General features: G+C 44.2%; 1 protein-coding gene across 4 annotated transcripts in view; it reads left to right on the top strand.

Moving 5' to 3' along the window:
- The window catches only part of USP9X (ubiquitin specific peptidase 9 X-linked), a 1,493,361-nt gene that overhangs the window by 476,204 nt on the left and 996,473 nt on the right, over nucleotides 1-20,684 (top strand). For all 4 annotated transcript variants that reach the window (XM_069204214.1, XM_069204212.1, XM_069204215.1 and 1 more), the window contains exons 13-14: nucleotides 18,076-18,212; nucleotides 18,606-18,739. In XM_069204214.1, the coding sequence (XP_069060315.1) occupies nucleotides 18,076-18,212; nucleotides 18,606-18,739 (271 nt within the window). The remainder of the gene's footprint in view (nucleotides 1-18,075; nucleotides 18,213-18,605; nucleotides 18,740-20,684) is intronic.

Below are 20,684 nucleotides of genomic sequence, written 5' to 3'. Positions count from 1 at the left end.
TCTCATCCACTAAGGTAGTGCAACCATTATCTCTAATAGCACATGTTCTTCACCAAAAATCTGTGCAATCATGAATTGCTTCTTCAAGGATACTTGAAAAAAATCTCTTCCATTTAGTTAGGAGACCTTCTCCTCCAGGGGAACTCAGTGGGGTTTCTAAAAGCTCATGGGTTTTCTGTTAGACTTAATCCACAGATCTTTCTTCTAGCACCTATTATGGAATTCTGCCTGCCTTGTAATAGTTTCTTCAAAGACAAGAAGATTGGAAAAAAGGGGGATAGATTCAGTGATTACTTTTCCACATTATTCCGCCAAATGAAATGTTTTGTATCAGTTTTTAATTATTTAAAGTGTTTTTATCATGCAGTCATTTCGTCAACTGTCTTGGCAAGTTTAATCCTTTTATGTTTTTTCTTTCTATTGGTTCTTTACAAATATGTATCGTTTTATGTGGACCTCCTGAGGAGTTCCGTATCATAATAAATAAAAAACTTGAAAAACTTGTATTTGGACCTGCATTTATTCAACACAAGCATTATATTTTTGAATTCATAATTATGTCACAACACCAGCACTAACACATGAAATGTAAGGTTTAGACAAACAGACAACAAACAACCAAATGTAGGCCTAAATGTGTTTGGTAAACCCAAAACATCCAAATGTAGTCCTTGATGTACCAGGTTCCTTGTATCTTCCCCTGTTGTTATTGGGCTGGTTGTTACTAGTCCTATGGTTATAAATTCCACCTAACAGTAGTCCATCTTGTGCCGAGGGATCCTGGGCCAACCGGCCTTTTATTATCCTGGCTACACCTATTTTAACTACATTCAATTTTGTTGGGCTCCTACCAGAAATGTTGTCGTGTTTCGGCCCGAACGATAATGGCTTCATCAGAACACAGGAAGACGAGGAAATTCCTAAGACCTAACAAATATTAAAAACAAAGAAATTAAAACCATTCATTTTATGTCACAAACCATACATAAGTACGTGTGCCATATATATACACACATACACTTACGTACACATATATGGTGAGCTGATAATAGGTTAACCTTTGGTTGTGTAGAAGGGACTTTCTGGCTTTCCCATCTCACTATGGTCTGCATGCAGTGCGCCAATTGTCATGCATATACCATGCAAGTGCACCCAATCCAATTGATGCGCCATGCAAATACCGAGAGGCCACTATTGTACACTAACCATGTCATATTCTTTAATGAATTGTTAGTATCTTACAAATAACCATTCCTATTCACCCTGCTCACTAAATCGTAGAACGTAAAAACCTCTATATTGACCACAATCCCATGTGATTTACAACTTATGCTGCACTATACCTAAATCAAATGTGTGGGGTATTGCATGGTAATCCATGTACTTTTCTCTCAGGACGGACCTGTATGTAAACACAGGCACCCGCCTTCAGGCTAAATGTGAATATTGAATATGAACATCCTTGTGATAAGACCACCACAAAGCCAGAAAACCAAACTTGGTGTCAGTATCCCTAGTTCATTCTGACAGTTCCACCACCCTTTCATGGAATATCCCCAGATTCTCCATTGAAATAACCAGCTCAGCTTCTTCTCTGGTGCAAAAGAGGAGACCTTGATTGCATACTAGGTTAGAGTCTGTGCAAACAGAGCCAATGAGAAAGGTTTGTATAAGAGTTTTTCTTGTCACTTATATTAAACCAGTGTTTTTTTTTTTTGTAATAGAGCTGGGTTTTTTTAAATAACTAACTGCAAACTGACCAGTTCATCATACAGATCTGCTTCACAAATAATTAAAAAAAAAAAAAAAAAAAAAAAAAAGTTTTCAAAATAAGTTTTTACATATACATTTTTTGGTCAAAACTGTATTTGATATTGCACATAGAAAGTAATAGCAGACTAGTCAATGTAAATCCCATCATATCACAAAGAAGCCATTGTATTGAATAGTATCTATTGTGAAGAAGTAAACATTTCCCCCCAAAACTCGCTACCCCCTAAACAAAAATAATGCCTAGCACAAAGGAGGAAAAAATACTAGGTTACATGGATGCGTCACAATTTGACACACAGAAAACAGAATTTGGAAAGGGGAGTCATGCTCAGAGGGTGAAGTCACAATCTATCTAATGTAGCTTCGGTCATTGTAATTAGAATTGGAAGAGGTGAAGTACCCTTGTACACGTGGGACAAGCATGTAACAGCAGCCCTCTGGAGACGTGTCACTAAGGGGACCCAGGTGAATTCAGCGTTTTTATGGTTGTCCAAGATTATGTCCTGTCATTCTTTCCATCGTGAGGGCTTGCTAGAGGCTTGCGTGCCATTGTGACAGCATCCCTGCCTCTTTTCTCTTCCAAGCAGTGGCTAGCGCAGCTTACCAACACAAAGGCACAGCCTTATTTTGGTTCTGTCTCCCTTAGTATGGCGTTTAGGGATGTCATCGCATAGACCCAATAGTGCAAAACGCAGGTTATCTGGGATTGGGTATTCCAGGATGTTTTGATTTGTGCTAGGATCTCAGACCAAAATAGGAGAATTGTTGGGCCATCTCACCAATATCGACGTAAGTCGCCTAGTTACTCAAACTCTCTCCAGCAAAGTTGTGAAGTGTTTGGGAAGCTTGGTGGGGTAGAGGTACCAGTCAGTGTTTTATAGTGTGCCTTACCCATACCCATAGAGTGGATACACTTCGGAATATCTCTCCAGCGTTTGTGCCTGATTGTTTAAAGAATTGTCTCCTCAAGAATTTTTTCCTTAAAAGTTATGTGGCGTGGCTCTGGGGTAAGAAACGTGGTAAGTAGAGAGGAGTATAAAAAGGATGTTCCCGCCCGTTTGACAATTGTTTGATAGGTTCTGGATCTCTAGTAGCAGCTGTTCTGATGTCTGGGTGGTGTGCCCATTGTTTCAGTTGTGTATAGTGATAGTATTCCGTGTCTGAAAGTTGGATGTTTCGCTGACCGTGCTCGAAACGTAGGATGTCCCAGTTAGGAAAGAGATCAGAACAGGAGAGACAGTCCCCCCTATCTCCAAGCATCAAAAGGAATGGATAGAAGAGCTGGGGGAAATGCTGTATTGTATTGTATCAGCTTGAAAGGAGGAGGAAAGTACACAATGCTGGAGCTTGTCACAAATTTTAAGAGTTTTTTATGGGGGTGCGCAATTATGGTTTGGGGGGTTCTGCATTCGGTTTCCACAACACCTCCCTTATATATCTCCCCACTAGTGCCCTGTCCATGTGCGACCATTGTTTCTGATTCACAGGGAGACCACTCTGAGATCTCTCTGTTGAACAGCTTTATAATAGAGCTGGAAATCTGGAAGGGCTAAACCGCCTGCATCTTTTGGTACTCATAACAGTTTATATGGTAGGCGGGCCCTACGGTTTTGTCATATGAATTGTGTAATTAGTGTGCGGAAAGGCGGCAGGAACCCACAATCCAGCTCCATGGGAAGGTCTTGAAAGAGAGATAAAACCCCGGGTAGGACTTCCATTTTGGTGGCGTGTATGTGTCTGAACCAGGAGATACACATAGGTGCCCATCATTTGAGATCGGTCCTCAGTTGATTTATGAGTGGTGGATAGTTGGTACGATACAGATCTGATATTCTTGGAGTGAATTTAATTTCCAGGCAAGGGGTGTCTTCTTTAGCCCATTGAAAGGGGGTAGAGGCCACTGGGGTTTCAATGTCAGAATTGGTCAGCATCACGTTGAGTAAGAAAGATTTAGTTAGATTAATATGAAAGCCTGTTACCTTCTCATATAGTTACAATTAATCTTGAAGGGTCTCTAGCGAGGTCTGGGGGGAGGTGAGCATGAGCAGATCATCATCTGCGAATCATGAAATTTTGACCCAAAAAGTAAGACCTGGAATTGCAGGTGCCGATCTTATTATGGCCGCTAGGGGTTTGATACTAAGAGCAAATAAAAGAAGGGAAAGGGGCAATCCATTTCTCGGTCCTCTCCCTTAGTGAAAAAGCTCCAAGCTCACTCCGTTAACCAAGCCCCTGGATCGAGGTACTGTGTAGTTGATGCGTATCATAACTATGAATTAGTCACATAATCCAAAGCGTCTCAAGGTATGAAATAAGAAGGGCCAGTCCACCTGGTCAAAGTCTTTCTCTGCATCAAGTGCTAGCAGCACTGCCAGTATCATTTGTTTAGTGACTTTTCCGACCAGGTGGAGCACCCCTTACAGGTTTTGTCATGTGTTTGTCTGCCTTTAATAAAGCTAGACTGATCTGAATGGGTCAGGTCTGGCTTCATGTCATCAAGCCTGGAGGCTGAGATCTTCAAGTATAGTTTTCCATCTTAGTTGAGCAATGCTATTCACCTATATGAGCAACAGAAGCGCAGGTCTTTGTCAGGCTTTGGGATGATTGATGCAATCACTTAGCCCATGGAGGGGGTGACTGCACTAGCTTCAGCCATGTAATTAAAAGGAGTGGTCATGTGAGGAACTAGGTTAGAGCTGAATGTCTAATAAAATAGGACTGTTATGCCATCCTGTCCTGGTGACTTATGGAGTTTCAGGGCTATCATAGCCGTCTGGACCTCATCCTCACTTATAGGCCACCCCAGAATCTCAGTTTGGCCGGGCGTCACTCTTGAGAGTTCCACATTGTTAGATAATAGAGTAGGGTTTGGACATCTACATGATCAGCTGCATAAAGCTATTCATTTAAACTGCCAGATGTTTGAGCTTTTTCTGAATCCGATATTGCTGCTTCACCCATCTTCTGTATAATTTCCCCAGTGTATTCCCTTTCATGCTTGACCCTAAGCTGTCTAGGCAAATGTGAACCAACTTTGTTGCCCTGTTATTAGGACATGCGTTTGTGAAGAAGAGTGAGTTCTGTCCTTTTAGTATATATGGCGTTGAACTTCCCCCACAGGGTGATGAATTTCCACTGTAGGGTTAGCGTCAGGGTGACCTTATGAGCCTGTTCAATCATTTGCAGTTCTGTCTTGAGTGTCAGTCGATTCCTCACCCTTTGTTCATTAAGTGCTGAGACCATTGTAATCCATTTTCCTGGGAGTACCACTTTAAATGTCTCCCAGTTATTGGAGGATGTGGTATCCTGTAGGTTATTTAGTTGGAAATATTCCTTAATGACTTCATAAACGTCGTGTCTGAAAAGGCAATCTCTAATAGGGGAGCTAGGGAAGAACCAGTGGTGGTACTTTGGTAGTGGGCTGCCCCATTCTTCCGCTACCATCAAAGGAGAGTAATCAGAGATGGAGATTGGGTAGAATGAAGCCGTCGTCTGATCTCCAATGAGGGATTTGCTCACAAACACAGAATCTAGTCTGGAATCTCTACGATGTGAGTCTAATGCTGCTTCTCGGCGAATGCTTGCCAGTATACGTAAGCAGAAAATATATATCTGAATGAAAGTTATTACTTGAGGTGAAAAATGTTACATGTAACTATAGTTCCCAATATATGCAGCTCTCTTTGGTGAGCTTATTTTAAACCAGTTCAGAAGAAGTATAAATTGTTTCTTTGTACAATGATTAAGTGAGGCTCATATAATCATTTAGTCATCAATTGGAAGAGTGATCCAGTCGTATAAAAATGATTAAAGATTTGGAACCTGCCAAGGGCGCTTGTATAAGCCAGATGAATCCTATCAACAAATTTGTTGCTGGAAAACCACAGGTACAAATGTGTAGTTAGGTTATATGTTTTTAAATGTTTTATTTGTTTCGTGGTGTTTGTGTTAACTGTGTTTGTTTGGAGTCAAGGACCCTTCACTGATCTGTACATGCGTGGCGCTACTACACTTATGAGATAGATAGCAATAGAAATATCAGGTTCTTCAGAAATTAAATGTTGGAAACTCATTTTGTCTGTACTGTGGACTAGATATCCTAATCAAGAGTGTGTGCCAACTGCCTAGTGTAAGCAGAACCTTAAAATATAGGGTTTTGCAAAATTAGGCTACCATTCTTGTGTTTCAGTCACAACGTGATAGAGGCTCAAGGCATTTTTAGAGTCGCTCCTTTTTGCAGTTGGCTTTTCTAGTTTCTATAACTTGGTGTTTTAAGCTAACACTCTTGCTTTGGTTGAATAAATAATTTATTCTCCTTCTGCCAAACGGTGGCTTCTGGGTGAAGGAGGCAGAAGAAAACATTGCATGTTTATACGTTTCAAGCAGCAGAAAATCTGATGGCTACTGGCAAGCCATTTCCAAGAATGAGGTTGGTTTGCCACCTGCTAGTAGAGCTTTAGGTTGTGTTCAGTGAAAATATAGGGAGTGTTGACATGTTTGACTAAGCCTTGGAGGTGATATTATGAAAAGAAAACATCTTTCATACTTATTCTACATGTTTTTGTGACGTAAATACATAGATATTGCTCCTGTAGAAACCATAACTTTATAAAGATCTTTCCTTATTTTGGGAATGATTAGCTCAGCTGATTTTTTTTAACATCAGTGGACCATTTCCTTTATAACCTGACCAGTAATTATGCAGGCATTGGAAAAATAAAGACTCCACTGATAGTGCCCCATAAATAGATCATTATATAGGATCCCTCTGCGTGAAAATAGGAGAAACTAAGTAGGTTCCACTGGAAAAAGTGTCTGAATAGATGCAGAAACACTTTGGCTTTTGGTGCATGTGTGAGCTCATGTGCTGTTTACTAACATTTCATGTTTCTTATGGATACTCCTGACCACAGGTATCTAACCTTGTGAATATTCCCTGGACATCAGACTGGATCCGGAATCTTTGAAGCTGTACCCCTGTGCTCCAGTAGAAGGAAAAAAGTGCCGCCTTTGCAGTTATGCTGAGGGCGGCAGGAGCCTTAGACTTATAGCATCCCACTACGGAGGTCAATGCTAAAGTTTTAACCGAAGTACTTCGGGCAGGTCAGGCCTTAACAGAACCTTTACTACCCCTCATCAAGGCCAACACATTTGTGGGTACTTGGTGAAACTATGTTCTGCTCCATCTGTTCACAGGCTGGTTGCCCATCACCATCGTCCTGCACCGGGAACCCAGTCTTCCTTATGCAACATCCAGCAACAGGGTGTTTGGTGGTACACACGTCCATTAACGAAGTAAATGCTCCAACAGAGTTGACTCTCTTGGCCAAGGGAGCCATTGAGATATTGCTGGCATCAGAAGTAGGTCATGGTTGCTATTCCGGTTACTTTCTGGTTACTATGGCATTCTTGGCAGTCAGGCATTCATTTACCAAGTCAGTATGTTCCTAGCACAAGATTGTGACATAGTGTGCATTCAAGAATATTGACCCTCTTTCTGCGCCACTCTCAAGTTTGACAAGGCAGACTCCGCTGTCGAGGGTATCAAGGAAAGTGGGGTCACAGCATATTCCTGGGCACCTGAACCTGTGGTCAGTTCTCATCATGGTTCTGTGCTCCTGGGATGGAAAGTTGCAAAATTAACTGAATTTGGCACGCTGCAGTTGTCTACATAAGTATCAGGCACTTCCCTTTCGGCACGGATGATGCGCCAGAGCTGAACTAACCCACCTACTGAAGCACATGTATACTGCTCAAAAATGTCTGGGTCTTATCTGATACCTGGGGATTGTTCTAAGGTAAAGAATTTGCAGCTAGATTGTCTCTAACCCATAAGGTGTTACCAAAAGTTAGTAACTTGTTCTTCTCCTCTAAATCTTATTCTTAGGTCGGTAAGTGCCAGCTATCTTCTCAGCTGCTTCTCCCACGCTTTTTGGGACACTGGTTGTTCCAGAAAACCTTCAGGCATCCCTTACTCAAACTATCCATTTGGTAGTTAGTTCTAGCTTGGACCTTTAGCAGTGGAAGCCATAGTGACTCTTCGATGCCACGCCTAAATGTGGTCTTCAGGCTTCTCTGGACATGCCCAAGCATCCTTGACAGACTTCGCTTTCGTAAAAAAAAAAAAAAAGCAGTCTTTTCTCTCAAACCGTTTAAGGAGAGAGTACAGGCATGGCATGTTCCTTGGGTCTTTCTATTCCCTCCAGACAGTTCAACCAACAATTACGCCCACTCTGTGGTTTTCAGTTTTTTCCTGCGCCAGATCCCTCCACCATCCCAGTAGGCCTTTTAGTACTTTCATGGCAGAGGCTGCTGTTCTCAGCGTCTGTGCCCAGGGCAGCTGGGACAATATGCAGCTTAGTTGCCTTCCTCTGCAGCATGTGTAGACACAAAGAAACATGAGGGCATTTGTGAAAGTGCTCCATCTTTAGGTGCCACTGATACTAATAACTCCACCCCAGAGCTGAATTCCTTATGCCACAGGTTAAACCTGGAATCCCAAATGGTCGTGCCCTGGCAATTGACTGACTTATTTACATTACCTTGCTAATAGAGACTTATAGCTGCAGATTCCTCATCTTTTGAATACTCCCGGGCTTCAGACTGGATCTGGAAACTTTTTAGCAGTTCCACCAATGCCACTAAGGAAATGACATGTGGAGCCTATTAGGCACCTTTCCTGCGAGCTGACATCAGTTCCTTTTATTCTGCACCTCCTGACGTGTATCTGGAGCGGCTTCCTATAGTACTGTCAGACTCCAAGACAGCGCAGTCCAAACTCATCCAGTGCCTTGCCTGGCAATAGTTGAGGTGCACCTTCCTCCCCTTACTACGCCACCTCCACAGGGAAGACAACAGACTCAACATTACATTTTTGCACTGGACTCTGAATGATTATATGGGTGATGAGTTTGCTCAGTCCTTTCATGACAACAGTGGTTATGATGACTTGCAGGAAAAGGAGGCTAGTGGTTTCGATTCCTCCTCTGAAGCTATCGACCAGCCATTAAGGAGTCAGATTCCTGCTATGGTAGTGCGTAGGGCAGATAAAGTCCTTGACCTCCAACTCCGCACCTCAGAGGTCAAGACTAACATATTGCCAGACGCTCTCCAGCCTGGGGAAACCTCTTCTGGGCCCTCCTGCCAGTTAACAAGGCTTTCACAGACACCTTACTTGGGACCATGAACCAAACTATGGTCTGGTCCACCAGTCCGTGCCAAATTATGCATTGCCATTGACCTGCTGTGGGGATCCCGCATTATCTCAGCACCTCTGCTCTGAAAGTTTGATGGTGTAAGCATCTGCTAGTAAGACCAATCCCAATATGAACACAATTACTCACTTGGACAGAGACAAAGGGGGTTGAAACCTTTGGCAAATTAGACTTTATCTGCCAGCTTGGTCCTCAGGTCAATGAACACCAATTGCCTGCTGGGGTTTTATCTGCATGGCCTTTTTGACTCTGTGGCTCAAGTCCTTTAGATTTCCCTGAAAATCTCTGTCCTGCCCTTGCCCAAGCCATTAAGGATGGATGGAAGGCTGCCAAGTTCACAATTCATTATGGCTTGAACACCACTGACTCCATCGAGCTGGTCATCAGCACTAGTGTTGCCATGCGCTGCCACACCTGGCTGCAGTCCACCAGTGTTTTTCAGGCGATACCCAGTTGCTCCACGTAGACATGCAGTTCAATGGGACTTGCTCGTTGGGGGACTAGACAGACTCCAATCTCAAGTGGTTCAAGGAGACCCGGGCTTCAGCATACTCTTTGGACTTATCTGCACTACCTTGGCAGCCACATTAGCCCTCCTTCCTTCGGTTTTGGCAGATACCCAATACTGCCGTCAAATCCAATCCATAATGGTGCCCAGCAGTTTTGCATTTGTGCTCTTGGTGTCCACTGTCCCTGCAACCAAGGTCAAAGGACCACCCAGTCCACTAAATCATGAGCAGCTTCACCTGCAAAACCCCTTTAGCATGCCGTTAGTGGAGCACAGCCACCCAGTGGGAGATAGGATCCAATGGTTCCTGCCGGGGTTGGCAGCCCTTAACTTCTGTCAGGTGGGTCCTGCAATTTGTTTGGAAGGATTATGCCATCCCCTTCCTTCTCTGCACTGCCGCACCTTTCCCTGTCTCCCCAACGGAGAAATACCTTTTAGTTTAGTGGCAGAAAGTGCAAGCCATTTTGGCCAAAGAGGTTATTGAAAGGGTGTTTGTGTCACAAGTAGGATGTGGCTGACACTGCTACTAATTCCTGGTGCCCAATACTTGCCCCTCTCAGTGCCTTACTCCAGGAGAAAAATTCATAAAACTAAATTGTCCCTGGTGGATTCTGTCCTGGACCCTGGAGACTGGGTGGCAGGGCTCGTCTTGCAGGACACACATTTCCATATGATCGTCCTGCTGGCCCACTGGTGTTACCTGTGGTTTGTGATGGAAAGGGAGAATATTCAGTTTGCTTTGCTCCTCTTTAGTCTCACTCGGCATTCATGAAAGAGATGGAGATGGTGGCAACACATCTTCTGAGGTCAGGGGCGCTAATCATCCCCTACCTCAGCAACCTGCTGTTGTAGACTTGCCTATCCACGCAGTCGTCAACAGCCTCCAAACTACTGCAAATCTCCTGTCATTTTTTTGGGTTCACTATCATTTTGCCCAAGGCAAGTCTGGCTCATTTCAGATTTTCTGATTCTCCCCTTAATCGAAGCCCTAATGCACACAGTTCGGTTTTGTACCTTTCCCCCGTAACAGAGTCCAGGGCTTTCAGGCTTTGATCTCGATCTAATAGACACTTATAGCTGCAGAATCCTTATCTTAGAATTATTCCCAAAAGGATTTTGATGACAGTGATTGGCTCCTTGTGTGTTATCTGAGTCATCCGCACCAGAACTGACGTCCGCAGCACCTATATAGGCCACCAAGACACGCCAGTGTCTGTTCTTTTCTTTCCACACCAGCCAGTGTAGACCTGAGAAGAGCTACCCTTTCTGTCTTTTTTGACTTTGCATTTTCTATGTTTTGCCAGAGTTTTTTTTAGGTTTACCATGAAGGTTTGCCAAGAAGGCTGGCCTTGCAGCACCCATCCATGGCTGCTGTAAGTGAATGACCCGCACCGTGTTTGCCTGTGGTGCCTCGAATACGACCACACGCTGAAATCGTGCTCGACTGCTGTACAGTGAACTCGAAGGCCTTAATAGAGCAATCCCTCATGCTTATGTCGGCCCATCGTGCAACTCCGTTATGGTTGAGAAGAAGGTCTCGGGAGCGGTTGAGGAGTCCAAGATAGTTGCTCTACTCCAAATCTTCGGGACATTTTGGTAAGTATAAGAAACATTGAAGCGTGCTTCGACTTCTTGGTGTCCGTTGGCTGATGAGACGCGGGAGCTTCTGCATTCTAGTAATCGCTCAGTGGTTGAGCCGTAGCTGAGTCCATGTTTCCCCAAATTTCAAGGAGCTGGATTGACCCCCAGCCAACTAGAGGAGTTCCAGGACGCCATGTGAGCCATATTTAGGTGGCCCAACTCCTCTGGCCCGCCTTCTGGCCTCACAGGCCAGCGGTTCAGGCGTCAGCACCAATAGGGCCACAGGGATCCACTTTTGGATCTGGACCACTCATGCCACCCTGACCTTCCCTGGCACCAGTCCTGATGCAGACACTCCCAAGGCCATCCTTATTTTGATCCCCAACTCAGATACAGAGCCGGAAGGGAGTCGCTCAACCCTGCATCCGGCGCCAATGGGCATCTTGCCTCCCAGATTGGATCCTGAGACCTATTCTTGGCATCGGGGAGGAATGGGAGGGGTCATTGGACCCTGAAATCCAGCCCTCTGAACAGGACTTGGAATGGTTTGAGGAACTGGGTGAAGCCAGTGGCCTGGACACTTACCCAGAAGCTGGCATGCTTTCTCACCCTACCATGGCTACAGAGGAGAAAGTGTCCTTTGCAATGGTGGTGCGGAGGGCTGCTGATGTACTTGACCTTCTGTTAACCTCAGTGGTGGTCAAGACTAAGTCTTGACAGAGGTGCTTCAGCTGTTGGTCTCCCCATCTGAACCGCTCCTTCCATTTATTAACTTATGTCATTTTGGTATCTGGTCCAAACTCAACACCAGGATTCCTGTGAACAGGGCAATCTCCGGTCACCACCACCCTGCTCCGAAGGACCTGAGTTTCCTCACCCAACACTCCACCCTGAGAGTTTGGTGGTCCAGGTTTCCACCTTTCATATCACCCATGGTGCGTTCTCTACCTCTCCATCAAATAGTGAATCCAAGAGAATGGAAACACTTACGAAGATGTTTTCTTCCATCAGTCTAGCATTGCAGTCTGTGAACACTGCATGCCTCTTGGGCTGCTATTTCCTCCCTTTGTGGGATACGGTTGTGCAAGAGTTGGCCACGGTTCCACAGGAGCCCCGGACTGCCCTCTCTCAGGCATTTACAAACAGGAGAGATTCAGCAAAGTTCACAATCCGATGTGGACTCGATCGACTCACTAGGCAGATCGATTCCATCAACAGTGGCCCTCAGGTGCCACGCCTGGCTACGTACTGCTGTCTATTTGAAGAATGTCACATCTCTGATAGACATTCCCCTTGCTGGCTCCCATCTCTTCAGAGACAAAGAGGACTTGGTGCTCAAGAGGTTTAAGGAAAGTTGGGGTCCTTCTGCCCTGCACCATGCCCAGTCTCCTTTTCATCCCTTTGCTGGCTCCGAAAGGGACTAGCAATCATGCCAGTTCCCACCCATCCACCATGCGTGCATGCTTCCCATCCCCTGCATGTCAGAAGGCACTGCATCCAGAGACCATGTGAATCAGGAAGCTAAAGGTTGGGTCAGTCCACCACTCCTCCCTCAGCTGTAGCCTCCAAACTCTGAACATATTCGTCATCACCTGCCCCAATGACAGTCCATACTATCAGACAGGTGGGTTTTGCAGTTGATCCGGAAGGGCTATTCCCTCCTCTTCCTGACTTCTCCTCCTCCCATGCCACCATCTTAAGACAGGCTGATGGAGGGTCATCTTTCTTTCCTCCACAAGGAAGTTGAGGCTCTCTTGGCCAAGGGATCCTTAGAGAGGGTCCAGACAGCAGAAGTAGATTATGGTTGCTATTCCCCCTACTCGGTTTGGCAGAAGGTTAAAGGCCTCCATCTTATTATAGACCTACGGGCCCTCAACCTCTACTTCCAGAAGGAGGGATTCAAAATGCTCATGTTGGCTCAGGTTTTATTTGCCCTAAACCTAGGAGACTGGATGGTAGTGTTGGACTTGCAGGATGCATGTTTTCATATCCTCCTCCTGCCCACCCACAGACGCTACCTGTGGTTAATGGTCGGCCACAAGCCTTTTCAGTTTACTGTGCTCCCTTTTGGCCTGACCAGTGCATTTCGAGTGTTCACTAAGGTGATGACCGTGGTTACAGCTAATCTGTGGAAATCAGGGGTTTCAGTCTTCCCCTCTCTTGACGACTGGCTGTTGAAGTCTGGCTCGCCCAGGCTGTTGCCTCCCACCTGCAGACTCCGGTAAACCACCTACATTCGATTAAGTTCACTATTAACGTTTCAAAGTCACACCTGACTCCCACTCAGACGCTCCCCTTTATTTCAGGTGTTTTAGACATGCTGCAGTTTCAGGCTTTTCCTCCCGAGCGGCGAGTTTGGAATATTCAGACTGATATCTTTGTTGAAGGCTGGATTTCAGTGTCACTGACTCAGATGCTGTTGGGACTCTGGGCCTCCTGCTTGTACAACATGCCTGCTGGCTTTTGCGGTTTTGCAGTGGGACCAGAGGTTCCATTGGGCACAGTATTAGGGGAATTTCTCTGACATGGTCCAGATTACAGAAGGAATTGTGAAATATCTGCAATTGGTGGCTGACAAATTACGGTTGGGTCAGCAGCAGAACCCTCTCCCTTCTTCAGCCAGATATCAAAGTAGTGACAGATGTCACTTTGAGGTAAGGTAGCCATCTGGGAGGGGTGGAGATCACAGAACTGTAGTTTCTGGCAGAATCTTGACTCCACATCAGTCTCCTGGAGTTATGGGCGATCTGACTGGCATCGAAGGCTTTCCAACCTTCCATCAACGAGAGGCTGGTGCAGGTGTTCAAGGACAACATCCCCGCCATGTGTTACTGCAACAACCATAGCAGACTGGGGTCGTGAACCCTATGTCAAGAGGCCCTGCATCTCTGGACATATCTGGAACGTCAGGGCATTTCCCTGGGGGGTTCAGCACCTGGCAGGATCCCCGAACACTAGGGCAGATGGCTTAGTGGGACTTGAAACTAGTGCTTACTTTCATAATGTGTGTTTCCTTCGAGCTGCTTCACAGTTGTCTCCTGTGATTACTCACCAAGAAAACAGCCTTCCTCATGGATATAACATCTGCCAGGCTAGTCAGTGAATTACAGGACTTATCTTTCAAGCTGCCCTACTTATCCTTTCATCCTGACAAAGGTGCTTCGCACAAGGGCCTGCCTTCTTCCAACGTGGTCATGCCCTTTCATGTACATCAATCCATCACCTTGCCTACTATTTACACCCACCTCCCCCCCCCCACCCTTCTAAAGATGGGGAGCGTCTCCATTGTCTGGACCCCAAACAAACGTTCTAGGTCTGCACACTGGATTTCTGGGTGGACCATCAACTCTTCGTGGGGTATGTCAGAGCGAAAAAGGGTCATGCTGTACAGAAAAATTACCATCTCCAGATGGATTGTACTCTGTATTACCATCTGCTACACATAGGCCAAGAAGCAACCGCGTGAGGTCTTGTGTGCTTATTCCACCATAGCCAAATCTGCAACCACTGCATTAGCATGCTGAGTTCCAGTCTTTGATATCTGTTGGGCAGCATTGTGGGCCTCTCTGCACACGTTTATTAAGCACTTCCTTATGGATAGTCAGGTCCATCGTGGTGGGCATTTTCCCTCGTTCAGCCCTACAAGACGTACTCGTCTGAAATTGGTCCACAGACCCACCTCTGGGGATGGTATTACTTGGCTATCTCTTCTAAGGTAAGGAATCGCAACTAGAAGTCTGTCAGATCAACAAGTGACTTTCCGTTGGTAACAACTATAGCTGCAGATTCCTTACCGACCTACCCATCCTTCCCACTCTGGGGCTATTTCCTTTCAGGGCCCTAGTTATCCTCACCAGTGGTGAGTTTACTTTATGGCTCAGCGTTTCTAGTGTGGAAAGACGTGAAAAGTAACTGACGTCAGTGTGCCTGGGTGGAGCCACTTCTTGCACAGATGACTCACGTGGTGGCAGTCAACACCACCTACCAGCTCGCAGGGGTATGGCACACGAAAAATCTTCTGGATCCAGCCTGGCACCCGTGGATAATTCTAAGGTAAGTAATATGCAGCTAGATATGATCTCTAATAGGTAAGGTGTTAACAAAGGTAAGTAACTTGTTCTTCAGCCTTCGTCCTGGATTTCAGTGATGCCAACTTCAAGGCAATAGCTCTCACGACCATCTGCATCCTGCTGGTCATACACGCCATTTGGCATATGTAGCCTCCGCATTGGGGTCTGAAGTCTTAATGGGGCCAACGTCAAGGGACCTCTGTTACCATGTTCATATTTTGGAGGAGACTGCAAAGATCTCCATTGGAGGTTGCTGCACTGCGAAGGGTCAGCAACACACCCCTCTCCCTTCACCACCTGAGCTGACAGTTGTGACCAATGCATGACTACTTGGCTGGGCCAACCAGTCTAGGAGAAGTGGAGATAAGAGGTCTCTAATCTCTGGAGCAGTCCTGGCTCAATATCACCTTTTAGAACTGAGGGCTATTTCCTTGACATCCTCCATCCATCAAGGGGAGACTGGTTCAGGTGCTCAAGGACATCACCACCTGCATGTGCTACTGCAACAAACAGGGCCGACAAGGTCACAAACCCTGTTCAGTAGTCCTTAGACCTCTGGAGGTGACTGGACCTCCAAAGAATTTTCCTGGTAGAGAAACACTCAAATTGGGAGAATCTGGGCTCAATCTATTTACCACTGTTGATAACAATAAACAGCAGCCCTTTCCAAGTTTCCAAGATGCATTCCACCTCGTATGGAAATCAGTGGTCATGTATGCCTTGCCACTGATTCCACTCCTGCCCCGAGTTCTCAGGAAGTTCAGAACCGACCGTACCCAAGTCATCCCAGTATTGAGAGAATGATATCCAGCCTGAGCAGCTGTCTTTTCTGGTAAAGATTCTATCTAGCTACACATTCCTCATCGACCATCCTGTCCTCCGTGTTCTGTTTGCAGATTAATAGACTTGTGATCTTGTGATCTTATTAACACTCTGGTCTACCAGTTTGTTTTTGAGGCACTGCAGAAAGCCTTCAAAGCAGCTGCTGTCAGCATGTGGAAGTGGTGCCTATACAGACCTTAACTTTTCTTTTGGAACTGTGTTGTTGCGGAGCCGCATGGGGCCAACTAGCGGCACGCAGAGGTACTGCTTAAAAGTTTACAGATCCAGTGTGATGCTTGGGAAATATTTAAAAGCAACCATTGCACCATTCCCCGCATTTACCTTCAACATTGAGGTACTGGACATGAAATACTCAGTGCCAGAGACCCTTTCCCATTAAGATGTTAGGCCATCAAGATTGAAGCCTTTCATACAGCAACATTAAATGTTCAGCAGAGTTGCACCTTCCTGCTCAATAGCAGGACAGTTGCAGCTTCTGCTGTGACAGACGTTAATACTGGTTGCCTTTCACTCTTGCTCTCTGACGTTAAGTAACCACATCTTTATCTTCAATTAGTGTAGGAAGTCAGTGTTGGCACCCATTTAGAGACACTGCCTAATCCCTGCCACTCTCCTCCAGCGCCATTTAAGCTGAAAAACCCACGGTGTACCCTCGCATAGCACTTCGTCCAAATTCTTGGGTCAGTAGCTGCCACACACAGCATTCAGTGAACTTGCTCTTGGCTATCCAGAACCTGTCGTGTCCAGACCCGAACATAGGCTGAGGAGCCACAGCACGTTGTTGAAAAGGGAGATACACCAGTGTGAAAACAAAGTGGCAATCAAGGAACCTAGCAAGCTCCCTCCTCCAAAATATTCTCTTTGCCCAGCATCTGTCTGGAGAGCATTGCAGCAATTTGCAGGGAAATGCTGCCTGTAACGTACTTGAAAACAAAATGACCAAAGCTTCTCTTTGAAACCTGTTTGCTAAGATGGCATTAATCCCTTTGGCTGCTGTCTGCCTTTTGGCTGACCTTTTCACTTAGTAATGAACTACAAGAGCGGGCGTGCTTGCTGTGACATTTGGTGATCATGACTGTCAACAAAGATTCCTGGACTGACAAGGTACTCACTTAAGATTCTAGATCTCCATCATTGGAGTGTAATTGAGTTCATACATGTTTGCTCCTAAGGAAAAAACCAAGGAAGTGTCTCATGCAAGATTCAAAATTAACTACACTTAAACAATGTCCTGTGGTATTGCAGAGTAAGCTTGTAGACTTAACTGCAGACTGTAATTGTTCCCTGCAAGGCTGCTCTGCCGATTTTTCCACTTTATGTGTTTTTTTATGTAATTTATTTTAAAAGGGAAGTGTTATCAAAGTTTAGAGCCTCCTGAATCTTTGTAAAATTGACATAGCTTTTCACTGTTCATGAATGCAGTTGATGGTTCCGATGTTGAACTAGAAATAGAAAATCAAGTTGTCTGTGCTTGGGTATGTTCAGTACATATAGGCTCTGAATTCTTTTTTTCCCCTTGCTGTTCCTTGGGTTCCCTTCACCTTTTGTGTTTTTTTTGTTCTTGGATGTAATATGCTTAAACACGTGTGAGGGTTATTCTGCCTTAATCTGGAAATGCATACCATTGCATGACACAATAGTTTAGTCTTGTTTGGGTTATGGGATGTCAAGTATCTCTGTGGGGGTCTGTATTTTCTGTTGGCATCTATCCATGGATGGATGTTTTTATATGTATATGGGAATTAATGTAGTGTGAACCTAGTTTGAAAGCAGCAGAGCTATATAGAAGAGGGCATGTTCTTGCGCTTTCCAAGAACATAGGTTGGTTCCTAGTGTGTGGGGAAATGTGTGTTTGTTGAAAATGTGCCTTCTTTCTGTTGAGGGGTTGCAGGAGAGTTGAACCATTCATTACATTGGAAATATTTTGGAATTTGACATCAACGGATAACCTTTGTTACAGGTCAGTAACGTTGCTTATTTTAATTTTAAAAGCTGTACGGTGAATGATATCTATAGAAATAGTCAAAAGGAATCTTTTTTGAATCACTGTTTATTGATCTTCAACCATGGAACTTTGTTTTTCAAGGATCGTGATTCACAAAAAATGCAGTGGATAGATCGTTTTATAGAAGAGCTTCGTACAAATGACAAATGGGTCATTCCTGCACTGAAACAAATTAGAGAAATATGTAGTTTATTTGGGGAAGCACCACAGAACTTAAGGTAAATTTGTTTGGTTTTTAGGTGCTCTAATACTCATCATGATTGTTTATATTGTTTATTTGAGCTATAGTAATAGTAAGTGAGGTAATAAAAAAAAAAATGTATTATATATACACAGTTCTTGCTCTGATTACCAATAAATACACAAATCATTGCCTTGTAACAGCTAATTGAAAAACCTGATTTCCTTTTGTTTCCTAAATTTTATTAAGAATGGTTTGTGGTTATAGTTATTTTCGTCTACCTTTCTGTCAATTATCAATCTATTTTACTAAATCATCTGAAAGTATAATAAATCAATAACGTGTTTTATTCCTTAAAAAGTGATGTCATTAATTTTCTGAATTGTTTACATTGAACCAAAAATAATATACGTTGTTTCTTAAATTGCAGTCAAACACAACGTAGCCCACATGTATTTTACCGCCATGATCTGATCAATCAACTTCAGCACAATCATGCACTAGTTACTTTAGTAGCAGAAAATCTATCTTCCTATATGGAAACTATGCGACAATATGGGAAAGGTAAGGCTACCCATCTGCATTTACCTAAAATGATTTCCAAAAATGCATGTGAAATAATGTATAACGTACATGAAACTTTATTTAATTAAAACCTATTGTATGCACATGCAAGTTATTGTATATACTAAGCAAATGTAGTTTTTATTGATTTCATTTACTATTTGCCTTTTGTATATACTTTATTCATATTTGCAGCCCTTGAGCCTTCCACCATCATATCGTGATTGGACTGTGGGGGCTTTGGAGGATGAACATATTTCCAGTCCTACTTCTCCACCCTTGGATCGTTCATGGCGTCACATGCCTGAATTATTTGTTGACAGCTTGGAATCCCAAGTGGAATAAATCAGCAGTAATCATTGTTTAAATGTCAAAATGCCCAAGAATAGTGTTTTTTTTTTTTTTTTAGCACACTCACCTCACTGAAAAGCGCCCAAACTTCAGCCGATCCTGTAAATGTGCCCTGGAAGCCATGACAGGCGCAGATTTTGTGCAGTAGTGTGGATCAGAAAATCTGAATTTTGTCTTTTCAACCCCAGACAACCCCCCTGTCCCAGCTCCAGCCTCTGGTTCCTAGTGGGTTATTTTGGGGTGTTTTGTTTTCTGGTCCAGGGGAAATTTCACCTGAGAGGAGAACTTCAAAGAGAGAAACCCTCTCCATAGTCTTTTACTTGTGCCTTAAAAAAAGTCTTTCTTAATGATCCACAGGTCATTTGCATTTAATGCCTGTGCCCAAAACCTAAGGCATTAAAATGTGTAATATGTAAATCTTTCATATCCAGAAGTCTACATTACCGGGGTAGGTGCTCTGCACTTTTATCTACAAGAGGAAAGATCGCTACTCCATAAAGTGGAGCCTCCTTAAGCCTACCTCTGCTTCTAAGAAGCATATCATTTCACTTGATGCAATTTGACCATCCTTTTAGTAGTCTTGGCAGCATCATGTTACCTTTCCTTTTGGAACAGTCTTCACTAGTAGCTTGGTTAGTCAAGCCATCCAATCCTCAGACGTTGTTAACCATCTTTCCATGGAAGGCCACTTCCTTGTCAATAGTGACCTAGCTATCCATAGCCTTGTCAACTGTAACCTCCTCATTCACAGCCTTGTTGATAGTTACCATAGTTTCCTCAACTGTACACTGATCATTGTTGACTGGTGCTTTTTTGTTGCTAACAGATGTTTCTCCAGCATCATCTGTGGCGCAGTTCGCAGTAAAGTTCCGAGTGAGCTTTATACATTACCCTTCCCCTACAATTAATTGGAGATGATGCAGATATTTTTTAAAACTGCCACTGTAATCTCTAGCTCCTCCTCTTCACATCAGCTAAATGTCCAACCCCAACACTGCAGCTTCGAAATTTACCAGTTGTAGCGTATGTGGGTTAATCAGTGTATAGAGGAAAGCAATAGTGTAGACCATAGGAAAGAAGATGGACCAGGAGAAGAAGACACATTCTCAACTGCAAATGTCTGTAAAGCTCATGCCAGGTATGCCCTTGCCACCTACTCGGCAGGGAACACAATTTTGGTTGGAAACTACTGTGGACGATAATTATTGGTTTCATAATTTACTGGAAAGGGTAGAAATCTAGCCTTCCATAACCATACCAATGCATCAACGTTGCTTAGAATTATAAGGAACAACCAAGAAAGTCTTTAAGTCCATACTTAATCTCCACTGCAGCTCACAAGATGGACTTAAACTGATTAAGGCACACATTTCACTACCTGTTGTAGTTCCCTATCTAGAAAAGAAGAACCCAGCTCTGGACTCTGCACTATCTTGTCTCATTGTTACCCCATTCGGAAGTCAGTAATTGCTGCAGAGGCTTCCTACAGATCAGGCAATTTAGTCACGCCTAACTCTTCACTCACATGATTGGGATGACAGGTGTATTGACGTAATAGTATAACAGTGAATTCTGTAGCCGCAGTGTCAATTAA

Source organism: Pleurodeles waltl, chromosome 8 (genome assembly GCF_031143425.1).
Source record: "Pleurodeles waltl isolate 20211129_DDA chromosome 8, aPleWal1.hap1.20221129, whole genome shotgun sequence".
Classification (NCBI taxonomy): domain Eukaryota; kingdom Metazoa; phylum Chordata; class Amphibia; order Caudata; family Salamandridae; genus Pleurodeles; species Pleurodeles waltl.
This window is presented reverse-complemented; position numbering and strand designations above follow the sequence as displayed.